This window comes from Actinia tenebrosa, unplaced genomic scaffold (genome assembly GCF_029948245.1).
Source record: "Actinia tenebrosa isolate PJP-AT-01 unplaced genomic scaffold, QUT_ActTen_1.0 PGA_scaffold15__27_contigs__length_11533743, whole genome shotgun sequence".
In the NCBI taxonomy this organism is placed as follows: domain Eukaryota; kingdom Metazoa; phylum Cnidaria; class Anthozoa; order Actiniaria; family Actiniidae; genus Actinia; species Actinia tenebrosa.
Window position 1 is genome coordinate 6,936,043 of NW_028292575.1, and position 13,563 is coordinate 6,949,605.

The 13,563-nt window shown below is 37.6% G+C and overlaps 2 protein-coding genes across 2 annotated transcripts; both read right to left on the reverse strand.

The window, feature by feature from the left end:
- Positions 1 to 206: 206 nt before the first annotated feature.
- LOC116294841 (DEP domain-containing protein 1B) lies at positions 207 to 7,261 on the reverse strand. The gene is made up of 10 exons (XM_031702512.2): positions 7,099 to 7,261; positions 6,105 to 6,784; positions 5,806 to 5,912; positions 5,352 to 5,405; positions 4,912 to 5,058; positions 4,239 to 4,405; positions 3,367 to 3,468; positions 2,980 to 3,048; positions 2,674 to 2,841; positions 207 to 2,149 (listed from the first exon to the last, which is right to left on the reverse strand). Exons 1-10 carry the CDS (start codon positions 7,159 to 7,161, stop codon positions 2,018 to 2,020), a joined length of 1,689 nt encoding a protein of 562 aa, XP_031558372.2. The 5' UTR covers positions 7,162 to 7,261; the 3' UTR covers positions 207 to 2,017.
- Positions 7,262 to 7,504: 243 nt separating this feature from the next.
- Positions 7,505 to 12,987, reverse strand: LOC116294850 (deoxyribonuclease-1). Its single transcript, XM_089030913.1, has 9 exons — positions 12,858 to 12,987; positions 11,480 to 11,688; positions 11,050 to 11,138; positions 10,297 to 10,416; positions 9,714 to 9,829; positions 8,617 to 8,884; positions 8,446 to 8,542; positions 8,257 to 8,308; positions 7,505 to 8,068 (listed from the first exon to the last, which is right to left on the reverse strand). Exons 1-9 carry the CDS (start codon positions 12,937 to 12,939, stop codon positions 7,665 to 7,667), a joined length of 1,437 nt encoding a protein of 478 aa, XP_088887039.1. The 5' UTR covers positions 12,940 to 12,987; the 3' UTR covers positions 7,505 to 7,664.
- Between the last annotated feature and the right edge of the window lie 576 nt (positions 12,988 to 13,563).

Below are 13,563 nucleotides of genomic sequence, written 5' to 3' on the forward strand. Positions count from 1 at the left end.
GCTTTATTCGTGGCCAGTCCACCACCACGGTTAGACAACAGGAAGCCCAATCACAAGGTAAGATAAATGAAATAATAAATATTAATAATAAATAAATAAAAATACGAAATGCAAACACAATATCCAAGAAACGCAGCATTTGCACTCCAATATTTAAAGAAATAAAAATTGAAAAATCATGTGCAAATTCCATGATCAAATGTGGCTGTTTAGGACTTATATTTTTTATTGAATATCAGTATTATACATAATAGGCCTTTCCCGAATTCGCTTGGATACCCACGAAACAATGTTTTGAAGTTGAGAGTGAGCTTGATTCTTTTATTTATCAAGTTCAACCTCAACCTGAAACCATTGTTTCATGATAAGTCAAGCAAATTCTGGAAACGTCTATTGGCTTTTAAGAATATATTGATAAAAAATAAAATACACTACTATTGCATAATATATGTTCATGTATATTAAATTAATGCGAGACTATGAGTAGGTCTATATATGGTATCTTCTTTGGTAACATCTAGGGCAGTCTGGCCACAGCTGTCCTGATGCATTGGTAAGCTGCACAAGCACTATACAGCTATTTCAAAAATGGTTGGTGAAGGTTTTGTTGAATGTTGCATAACAAGCCTAATACATTTCAAGCTCAGTAAATTATGCAATATGCAAGATTGCAGCATGCAACAAAACCATCACCAACCTATTTGAAATAGCTGTATACTGCCAGGGAGGTGCAGTTATTTTTGGAGCACTAATGAGGCAAGTAGAATGATCATAGCAATAGCAATAAGTTAGTTTATTATATGGCAAAGTAATTTCACACTATAACTCACGGTACAACCACCAACCCAATTTTTGTGTTTGCCTTGCCATATAATAAACATCTTATTAACCTTGCTTGCTCTGTCTATACATAAATTATGGAATGCACTTGGGCCATAAAGCAGTGGAAAAAACTTGGTCCAAAACTTACGGCAGGGACCTTGCACTCAGTTAATAAGAGCATAATATATACTTTCTAAGTCTGCATAATAGCCTTATATATTAAGGTACTTTTTTTTTGGTATTTTATATAATTTGGAAAGAAGAATAAGATAGGGTTAGACCAATGTGGCTGCCCTCATGTGACTATGCAAATCCTCTAATGACTATCAATATTATATATGTATGTGAATAAAAGTATTGTATGGACATGCTAATACCAGGACCAACCACCAAGTTCCCACTGACTGTTTTCATTATTACACAGTGACTGATTAGACAAAATTGTGAAAATAGCCAATAGATAGCCATCAATCAAATAAATCGTTAGATAACATTAAAGCTACATGGGAACAGTTTATTTGATTGACAGTAGTCTATTGCCCATTAATAACCTGTCCTGACTTTTATCTCAATTAGCTTGTAGCAATGAAAACGTTAGTATTAACTAATCACAATGTAAAATGTAGTTAATTCAGTCCCTCAAAAAAATCTAGAGTTTTCAGTGTAGAGATTTTGGCTTTTTTGCCTTCTCCTGAATGGCTCAAATGAATTCATCATTTTCATTCTACATTATGATTGGTCAAACTTTGTATCTAAAGTGGTCTTGATAGACGTCTTTTGCTTGGGCATAATGTTTTCTCTTCCCTGCTAGCAGAGTCTCTTCCCTTTCTCTCCTAAACAAAAGGAAAATAGACTCTGCTAGCAGGGAATGTTTTCTCATAACTGCTTTTTAATGTCCATATATGAGAAGACATGTGAATATGGATACAACTTAAACAAAGAATCTTATTCTCAAGATAATGAAGCATGGTCTGAAATGGTAAAATATTACGCCCAAAGTAAAAGGTGAATGTACCGGTATTGGAGTGCCCAGTGAAAAGTTAGTGTCTGAATAAAATTAATAAGATTTTAAAAGATGAATTTCCTTGTAGAAAATGTGAATTTCTTTAAAAAGAAGTTTATGATTATATTATTAAAGTTCATTACATGATAGAATATATAATTATAGATAATTTAAAACTCTTAGTTTCTTTTCCTATCGAAGGTTTCTCAGCACTCCCAAAGGTTTCATGATATTCCGAAGTCGGTCTGATCTCCGCCTTGAACCAGTTGACATGTTATCCCTTGGGAACTTGGCATAGTATATATCTGGATAAGACTTTTCAAACTATTATAGATAAAATAATAAATAATTAATATAATGTAGTAGTGTACACGAGTACTCCCCTCTTTCTTGGGTTTCAGTTTTGATTCCTGCACAAACCTTCACATTTGAGTAGAGTTTGGTATCTCCCTTAATTCAAGGTTTTTTCCAAGGTTCTCTATTTGTCTCTCTCCACATTTAAAACCAACACGCTAAATTCCAATTTGATTTGTGAGTTAATTAGCCATGCCCTAATTTACATCAGCCCAGAGGTTGTTTCAGGGTTTGATCTGTGAGTTAGCCATGCCCTGACTTAGATCAGACCAGAGGTCGTTTCAGGGTTTGATCTGAGTGTTAGCCATGCCCTGACTTAGATCAGACCAGAGGTTGTTTCAGGGTTCCATACTGCAAGTTAGCCATGTCCTGACTTAGATCAGCCCAGAGGTTATTTCAGGGTCCATTCCAAGAGTTAGCCATGCCCTGACTTTGATAAACCCAAAGATTCAGGGTATTGATAAAATTGAGAAGGTTTTCCTAGTTATACCAACCTGCTTGAACTTTTTCTTGCGTTCCTTGTCTGATAAAGATTCATCTTTAACAATTTGATCAAGGAGATCTCTCAGAGCATTTTGAGAGCTACGCAAACCATCCTCTGCATATTCCTGCATTGTTACACGCTCACAGAATGTGGTACCTTTTTGTTGAGGAACTGAGCTCTAAAATCATGAGGGGAAAAACAATTTTGCAATGAAAAATATTTCTTGGTACTTGTAAATAATAACTGAATTAGAAAGCAAAAAGTAAAAAAAAGTCAATGGTATGTGTGGGGTTTTTGTTTGAAATTATTCACTTACTATTTTTCCCCTGCAGCTTTGGAGAAAGAGAACTCGCTGTTCAACCTGGTATCGTAATCCATCTGGTTGCTGTACAATTTCATTGATTAAGAACAAGAAAAAAAAACACTATAAGCGTTCTGTACATAATAGATAATCATAATACAGAGAAAATCATCACTGCTACCACGATCATCATCCTCACTACCACTTGGTAACATCAGCATTATCATTATCACCTTTACCACTGCATACCTAAACTACCACGAGCATCATAATCACCTCCACCAACCCCACCATCATCACTGAGCTCACCAACACAACCACCACCACCACCACTGCCACACAATCACTGGTTTAGTAAACTTGTTACATTCAATCAAATAATAATTTGTCTAATAACTTTACCGTAAAACAATCAGGAAAGTTCTCCATCATGAAAAAGAGTAGTCGGATAACATCCATGTCATCATTCCTTCCAAAAATGCACCTGCCAAAGGTCTGAATCAGCTGAAACACAATGCCGATAGAAAATAATAAACATTTAAGAATAATTCTAAACCTTGACTCGGTATACTATAGCAAGAGGATTCAAAGACTAGGCTTTTAGAACCTCATATTAGAGTCAGTCATCCAAAAGTTCCTTTGACTGCAAAATTATTTTGTAACTGCATTGTTTACATTAAATTGAAATTTGCTTTGATCAAACTATGCAATCTTCTTTTACAACCTGCCATCTGTTGAGTGTGTCTTATAGTCCAAATATAAGCTCTATTTGGACTGTTATGATGTGTCATAAGGAATTAGTGAATTAATCCCAAGCCTGAATGGCAATTACAGAAGGAAAGGAATGGGAGGTTCACATAATTTATTTATTAGCCATTCATTTGGATATTTGCACAAAACCAAAATATAAGTTTATAAACCTTGTGATTTACAGTTTCATCCCTGCCCTATTAGAACATGCGCAATAGGTAAATTACGAGCCTTGTATGAAACGAGTGAAGAAGAGGGCCAATGGGCCTTTCACAACTTCAAGTCACGTAAAAATTGAGCAAGCTCAACTAGAAACCGTGGACAGCTGTTTCAGCCTGTATTAGCCCTCCTCAGCACGGTGTATCTAGTGAGCCGCCCTATTAATGCATGAGCAGCCTTAAAGGTTGTAGAACAAGGTACAAACCATTGTCACCACTAAGGATCTGCAGTGCATGCCTCCGCTGATAGTTAGGGTCATGTTAGCCAATCAGAAGACTGCAGGAGACATATAGAAAGTTACCTACCAGTTCTTTAGTAGGAAGTTCATCACTGAGTGTCAGCTTGGAGTTTTGTACCAGTTTGACCATCAGTTTGATCAGTACTTGAAAGTTTTTTCTCTTGCGATGTTGTAGTAGCATACAGCAATACTGGATTGATTTCAGTGCTGTGGGCTTGCACTTTACTATGACACCTGAAATAAGTAAGGATAAAGGTATATGGTATGGTGCTCCACTGAGAGATTCAGTATATTAACATCCTCAGAACTTTCTGGCTAAAGGAGCCATATTACCATTATCGTTAAAGTGTGAGCCGTGAAGCTTGATGTCTCGTTTTGTTGACTTGCATTTGACAGCTGTCAATCAACTTATCTTGAGGGAGATCTGTGACTGAATTAAAGATTTTGACCTTTTAGTAATCCTCTAGGAATTTTAATTCAGTCAAAATACTCCCTCAAGATATCATTTTTTTATTTAGTTCTTTAATTGACAGCTGTCAAAATGCTAGCCAACAGATAAGACATAAAGCTTCCTGTGTCTCACTTCAACAATGTAATAGTAATGAAACTAGCTTCACAATCTATGCAGACAATCTTAGTGTCTGTCCCTCTGGTGAAAGAAGTAGAAGCAAAACAGTTTGCTTGTATGTTGTTCTTAATATTTTCCACTTTAAGATTACTATTAATTTTATAATCCTTACCAGCCGTTTTGATGAAGAGTGGTAAAATATTTAAATCAACCAGTGGATGAGGAAAACTATCAAAATGTTCAACAACTGCTCTGAATACATCTCTCTCAAATCCTGGGTATTTTGGAAAAGTACTGGTGTTTCCATTGTCTATGGGCCCTGAAAGCATCAAGGAACCAAGCTGATGTTAATCACCAATAATACTATGATAGAACCATCACTAAAACATTGTGGAGCAAAGGCTCTTTTTTGGCATTATCCAGAAGGCAAATAAAGCTTTGTTGCAGTATTGACATCAATTGATATTGACAGCTCACCACAAAAGAATGCAGCACATACCAAACCTCAACCAGCTATAGGTCATAGCCAGGGTTTGGTTCTGGCTGCACACAGGATCCAACATCAGAGTTATAATAAATAAAAAGGAGTACTGCAAGGATTTCTGCACTTACACTGTACTAAACACTTCATGGCAGAGAGTAGCCAGGGTGGAACAACCTCACTTGCTGTAAGAAAAAGACGAGATACTGAAGATCGATTCAAATATTTTGAGCATTATACAGAAGTAATGTTAGCAACCTTACTAACCTACCCAATCCCTTTCCTATTATTTAACTGCCTTTCATCTATTCCCAAGATGAAGGCAACAGAAAGAAAAGAAGAAAAGATGCAAACTAGATGATCTGGGCCCGGTTGTAGGAAGGGTGGTTAGTGCTAAATCCTTATCCAGTGGATAAGTCGATGCTGTTATCCAATAAATTTATCCACTGGATAAGATTTATCTTTTGAATAGTGCTATCCAGGCTTCGTACAACCAGGACTAGTATTGGACTCATCCAGCTTTGGCATAAAACTTTATCATATTGGACATGCATCATTCCCAAAGCTATTGTTCCTGTAGCTTACCTTTGCAGATGCCTTGCTGCTCAGCATTTTCCCTGACACATTCAATGTCATAATCATCTCCCTTGAAATCCTCTGGGGAACATTTCATTTCTAGTAGACTAGACACACTGCCAAGAAACAGTTATTCACATAAATGAGTAAGAATCACCCTAAATTAAGGCAATGACCAATGGTCCTAACATTTGACATTACATTGATCTAACATTTGTTAGAATCATTGAAGGTATCTTTTGTCACAGTTTGACAATGTTGATGTAACTATTTTGTTGGATAAATGTCTAGACAATTTTTTTTCTTACCGTGTCACAGTGATGTCCCACCATATTTCATTGATCTCTTTCTCTGTCAAACTACGACGATTGGTATGAAAACCGAGTGCAGAAGGGTTCATAATGACATCACCACTACTCTCCCTCCTGATTAGTTTCTTTTTGATTCCTCCACTAACAGCACCTCTAGAATCGCTCTTTATTGATCCTATATTGTTCATCTTATTGGTGATAGGGCCAAGAGGGGTTCGAGAGGGAGCATGCGAGAAGGCTATCTTTGTAAAACTACTACGAAATGATCTTCTCACAAACTTAGGACTTTCATTAAGACTAGAAGACACATCACAGCTCTGTGTTTTACATAGAGTCCTCCTCTCAGAGCTCAAAGACACCCTTGACGAATCATTCCCTCTCTTATAAGGAGAATATCGAATATCCGCGAATTTATAGAGATGACTGTTATCCTCAAATACAGTGTTAAAGCCTTTTCCCCTGGCGTCTACAATGATTTTGTGAGACAAAAATTTCTGGCAGAGTTGAATAGCTTGTTGTCTGTTCACTGACGGGCCAAAATTTGGGTTCTCTTTGAGATAATCATGTAACCAGTCTACGGCTTCAGAAGCTACAAATACATCATCGTATTGTTTCATTCTCCATCTTCGTCTCTTTACTTGCAGGTTGACTTTTAGTTGAGAAACTATTTCGTTCCACTGGATTCATAAATCGAAGGAAGAATACAGCTTATTAATTCTATCGAAATGAGGTGTTAAATTTTCATAATTAACAATTATAAGCTTATTTGTTAGAATGGCAGAAGGGTGATCAAATGAATATGAGCAAAGATTTCTTCGATGCGCTTAGAAGCAATTAAATTATACATAGATATTCATCATTATCACATTTGCAGACGAGTTTGTTTAGCAAGAAAAAACATCAATAAGATACTAAACAATCACAACACGATCATCACTCAAACGTGAAACTCAAACCCTTACGATACTCGCTCGCTCACTCCAACTCTTACCAATTTTGTAGCCGTAAATGGTCCTTTTGGAAGCTCACTTAAACTCTGACGACTGAGCTCCATTAAAAAAGCTTGTAGTTGAGCTATTCATGTAAGTTTTTTGGTTGTATTTGAGTGAACTAGTGCAATTTTCATCGACTTCATCAAAAAACCTGCTGCAAGATTCCTGAAGCCATTTTGAAAAATGTGTAACTCCTGATAAACGCCTTCTGATTGGCTCGAGGAACAATAGAATACATAATCAGCTGCGCTAAGGATGCCGGATGAATATTATTTTTAAATATTTAAAAATAGTTGAGATTTTTCAGATTTTCTAGGTTTTTATAAGTATTTTTTTTCTTTCACAAACGTTAAGATTTTGAACTGCAATGCTTGTATTACTTTAATAAAGAGGTAGAGACTTGGGTTTTTATACCATATGTAATTTTATTCATGAATTTGGTTGTTTTATCTTAATCTGAATGATAAATGTTTGTTTAAAATTCTAAAATCATCATTCAGCTACTAATGTTATACTTCATTTATGACTAAGGGGGGAAGGGTAATGAAAATTTTACTCCTTTTCATTACATTTCCAACGCTACCCAGCATTCCACTGGAGTAGGTATTTTTCTACAAACCAATTTCACAACGGCTGAAGTCAACGAATCCTTATGAAATTTCTTATTAACCACCTTATACAATGCCAAATCTACTTGATCTATCTTCAAAAGATTTTTCCAATGAAGATAAATCAGAGAGAGTGCCTGCGATGCCTCCCGGTCGGAGGTCACTTTCTTGGAGTTTGTGATTACAGCAATGGCTCCAGAAGGTGACTTAGAGGTCTCACTGACAAAGCCAAGTGATAAGAGTGGATTAGAAGAAGAATGGGCAGTACGATAGATGGAATGGTATGTTAGCCTTGGAGGATTGTTGGGATAAAACTTGTACTCAACGCTCTCTCGGACAGACTGGAGTGCATCTGAAAACCCTGTAAAAAATAATCAAATTAACTTTAGAGAACAATTTCATATATTACGGTCTTAAGAAAATTCCAAAATCCCTTGCGGTAGCTTTTCTGTTTAATTTTCACTATTGTCTTGGTATTCTTAAAGGAGTTTTAACATTTCATTGTGAAAAAAATTTGTGAGGTATTGTGGCAGTTTAGCGATATATTACCTTTACTGACGAGATTTATTTCAATTGGATAGTGGTCGCTTACTTTTAGTGCCTGCAAAATTCAATGGATCAGAATGGATTTTTTTTTTTAATTCAAAATTCTAAGCGGCCACAAAGCCGACCAATAAGCTGACAATAAACCTTAAATATGAGTCTTTTCATATCATAAATTGTTTGCATCTTACACACCAAGTCATTTGTAATGTTGTACTCGGAGTCGAACTTTAATCTACTAGCCGTTTCAGGAACAACCGCTGCGTTCACAGCTGAGCCTGCGCTAACGAACCTGAAATCCAAAATTAGGCGATATTAAACTGATTCTGCTTAGGAAACACTATACATTGAAGTAGTGTGAATTACCTGTCATACGCGCATGTGCTCCCTCCAACGGTTGTGTCTATGCAGTCATCAATGAGCCACGTAAACCTCTTGTCGTTAAACAATCTGTTTTTCTTCCAATCAGAATCCGACATGTAACTACACGCAGCGTTCAAGTCACCTAGAATAATGACGTCATTCATGGACCATTTAGATATGACGTCATCGTAGACATCAACGAGGGCGTCGATTTCAGCTGGTGCTGATAACGGAGAAGTGTGTATTCCAACAAGTACAAAGTCTGTTAACTCTAAAAACATAGAATATCATGTATATCTAAGAACAAGTTTTTTCTAACCTGAGAATGTCTCTGTCATAGAGGTTAACCTCATAAAGTACACTAGTTTTATCTTAATGAAGTTATTTTTCCATTCTTATTTTTATTTTTACGTACAATGTTATATTTTTTGCATATATTTTTATGTTTAATTATTTCAACAATTCATGAGGTGGTCACCTTGTATGGGTCTCGTGTTCCGTTCGTGACTTTTCTTTCTGGGTAACTATTAGTTTTTTTTCTATTCAATACATTGTAATATTAGTTTTCCCAAATAAAGTTGTAAAAAAAAAAAAAAAAGAGAATGCTCGCATGGTACTGACTTGCACGCCTTGACCGTAACCGTGCCAGGTCTTAACATTTTGATTGGATGAGAAGTAATAGCGCGCGCTTTTAAACATGTTTAATTGGTTGATAAGCAGACGTCGTCTAGCCGCCCATACAGTGACCGTTTCTTTGTCATTACCCATCGACAAGAGAATATGAAGTATAGGCTTGGTCGCGAAGCTAAAAATAGATTTTCAAAAAACTATCATAGGGCAAGAAGATGTGCTCTCTCACGTCATATTCTCTTGCCATCGACGAACTTTGAAGCAACACAAACAACTCTTATCTGTGCTGCGCGTCGATGGCGCATGTTTAAAATACTCTAGAGCATCGAAAAGCCCTCCCGACTTAACCGTTGAATGTCGCGATGAAACTTGAAGTTGCTCAGTTGCTATTGTATATACTAAACAGCAGCACTGAAGCTCCTTTTTCTCTTAATACTTTATTTAAACCTAGCTTGTTTATATGTACTCACTTGTGCTGGTTGAGTGGAACTGAACAACAAATGGTTCGCGTTCAAAAGTATCCTGGTACTTGCTTTCATCTCCGTCATCATAGACATACGAACGAACTACAGAGACCATGTCAGTCCTGTAAGAACGTCAATCAATTGGAATTCATTGTTTTCACAAGAGTAACTCTATCATAGATATGATTTCATTTCACTGGTTTTATTTCCACATTAATGCGTCATCATGGGACAACCTTCAGCAAGAGAATACTTCATATTCTCTTGCCTTGGGGGAAAACCGAGCGCCGCTTTGCTCTAACTAATATAATATACCTGCATGATTGCGCTTTACAAAAATGCGCGAGACGTTCGCAATAATTATGGTTATTGTAAAGCTCGAGTCTTCGTGGCAACAACCTCAGGCTCACGTCCCCAATCGACCGCTTGCAAGCCCAAGATCGTCGCAAATTGGTCCAAACTCGGGCGTTCGATTAATATCCATGCCCAGCTGTAGATATACATTGCTCTATACTCTATGCGAAAAAAAAAAGAAAGACGCCGTGGTTTTTAATTCCCTTTTGTGGAGCAACTGACTGTCTTGGCTCACCTGTAGAAGAAGGCGTACTGCTCTTTACTCGCTGTTCGCCCCAGACGAGGACTGACAATCTTTTCGTACACATTGTTGACCTTCCTCTTACGCGATCTTCTTGATGTGGCACTCGGTGCTCTGCATGTCATGCAAGAACCGCGCATCAGAACAGGCAAATATATGTAAGGATGATAATTATGATTGATGACAGATGGTGGGAGCGGTATCGATAAATCAAAGTTGATGATGATGAAGTTGATGATGATGACGATGTCGGATGTTGATGATGATGAAGATGTTGTTGTCTCTGTTGTCAGTGTTGTTGTTGTTGATGATGATGATAATGACAATGCATGGTAATACAGCTGTCCTGTGACGATGATGATGGCCGTCGATGTCGGATGATGATGATCAAGATGTTGTTGTTGTTATCTCTGTTGTCAGTGTTGTTGTTGATGATGATGATGATGACAATGCATGGTAATACAGCTGTCCTGTGATGATGATGATGGCCGGCGATGTCGGATGATGATGATCAAGATGTTGTTGTTGTTATCTCTGTTGTCAGTGTTGTTGTTGTTGATGATGATGATGATGATGATGACAATGGTAGTACAGCTGTCCTGATGGTGATGGTGATAACGGGTGATAATTTCCTATTCCAGGAGGAATATTTCAAAAAGACGCGCACTAAAATGCCATCCGATGCAAAGCTAATACAACGCGTACTTTACAAACGGCAGGAAAAGAATCCCGGCAAGTCTTACGTACCCATTGACTTGATTCAGTAGGTCGTCAATGGCTGTCTTAGTATAATCGCGAATCTCCATGATAAGAACGATGTCATACCGCAAGATAATCTGAGAGACAAGTGACAAAGTGATGAATTGATAGCTGAAAACCAACATGAAACATCCTCAGGAACCGCCCCGGGGTAAATTAGTGACGTCCGCTCTGGGAGCGAGAATCAAGGACTCGGCATAAGATAGTACGAATGCAGAATCATTTTAAAAAATCCTTTGAAGTAATAGCCGTTTCTCTCTTTGTTTTCTATGTTTTTGCTATCTCCTCTCGTCTCCTCTCAGACATTTCCTCTCAGACCTCTCTTCTCCTCTTGTCTCCGGGCTTTTCTCTCAGACCACTCGTCTAGCTTCTCTCCCAGCTCTCCCCTCTTGGCAATAGCAAATATCAGGTGACTCACTTTCACCAAAGTGTTTACAACATCTGGGTTAGACATCTTATTCTTTCCAAAGATTCGAACGTTGAATGACGCAATCTTCAGGTTGTTGAAAGTACCGCTGGGGAGTAACCGTTTGACCAGTGGAACATTATCGCTTCGCTTCCTGTCTTGGACGGTCTTGGGACCGAGTCTTTTCCTGAACCAGCGATTCGCGAGAGATCGCGGGTAATCTAACGGTTGGAAGCAAAAACAAAAAACAAAAAACATTGGATAGAGGTTTCGTACCATCACGTGCCGGCGCCTTTAATACATGAGTCCTTGACGGCATGATGGCAGAACAATAAAATCACTTTGTTGCTTTTGGGAATTGAATTCTTTCTCATGTAAAACATTTGTATTGTTCCTGCCATCTTACATGGCCGCCGTCACGTGATGGTGCAAAACCTCTACTGGGGGAATAATATTTAGGAAGAAATTCGGTAGAATATCGAAAGGGAAAATACTATTGTTAATTCAATAAAAGCGATGTGCGCGTGTCGTTTGACTACTGTATAGTTTATATAGTCTTATATTTCAGCGGATTAGTTGAATTAAGGAATCGATCCCTGCGGGTCGAACGTATTGTGCGCTCTTGACTTGGGTTACGTGAGCAAAGATGATTTCATATTATAAATATTGTTGGCACTGCTTGTCCCATACTCTTGATTTTATTTCTTACACATACGTAAAACGTACGGTAAAGACTGAATAAACACATTAAATAGATAAATAACTTAGTACGTATGACAAATAGGAAAAACTACGAAACATTAAACTGCAAAACGATAAGAACTATAGAAACGAATAACTTACATTTGTGTACGAAGGGACGAAACTGCGAGCACCAACTAACTAAGTATTTACATAGAGGGCGTATATATGGCGTACAAAAACTCCTAAGGGACAAGACTAAATGACGAAACAATGACGAAAATACTTAGACTGAAACGAGTGAAACAAAAGCTATAGAACACTTATAAACAAACCTAAGACAAAGAGAACAAGAGAACTAAACTAAAAACTCATTAAAGGCTTTTCAGATCTAACAAATATCAAACATTTGACTGGTTTTTCTGGACTGCATATCTTGTTGCATATCATGCTTAAAAGAGAAGTACCGTTTCTCCACCCGTTGAGGGGTGTCATGTCGTACAGCACACTTAATGGAAAAAACTTCTAAGACCTATCATCCAAGATAAAACAGCCTTAACAAATCATAACCGTGATCTACTGCAGCATCTAGTTTCAAGCTTCTGTAGCTTGTCTAGAGCAGTTTGTCTGCCAGCTGAAACGGTAGTCAATTTGAAGTGTTTTAACGTAGCTCAGTATCCCTACTCAGTAGTATTACGTTCATACTCACTTTTATGAATCCGCGATGCTTGACTTACGGCAGCAACCAAAGTAATAACCAGAAAAACTGCGAGCCATCGGAGAATATCCATCGTTTACCAACGACGAAGAAAGTGAAAAATGATAATAGCGCGACTTTCGTTATAACTTAAAGGACTCAAAATAAACAATGAAAAGATACTCTTGATTCTTTTATTGTAAACAAATCTGGCAAAGTTAGCCTTGGCATAAACATTTGATGGTAATCTTTATACCCCAGCTGTCAATGCGCTGTCGAGTTCCCACCAGCAAAATCGACAACGGAACAGCAAACCTCGAGGTAAACCGGTCCGCCGCTTTGACCTTCTAGAACAAATCACATCTCGAGACAGCGAAGTAGCAATTTCGTGTTTTTCTGTCCAAAAACTTATCGGTCAAAAATAGAGATAAAACAAGATCAGAATACAAACGCTAAACGTACGTAAGGCACGAGTCGAGCCTTATCAATAATACGGTATTTCGAGGCCATACCGACTGTCGTCACCTTGTTAGAAAAATAGCGTGTTCTCGCGACACAAGAGGATTTATTAAAAGCTGTTTCCTGTTCTATCATTACCGACTCGGTTTATAGGGACGGACCTTAGATCATTGAGGAGGGGGTTGCGTATATTCCCAAAAAATATCGAGCAAGCACTTCGCCTACGGAAAAAAATCGCTCGAGCTCTCCTTTCAGTAAA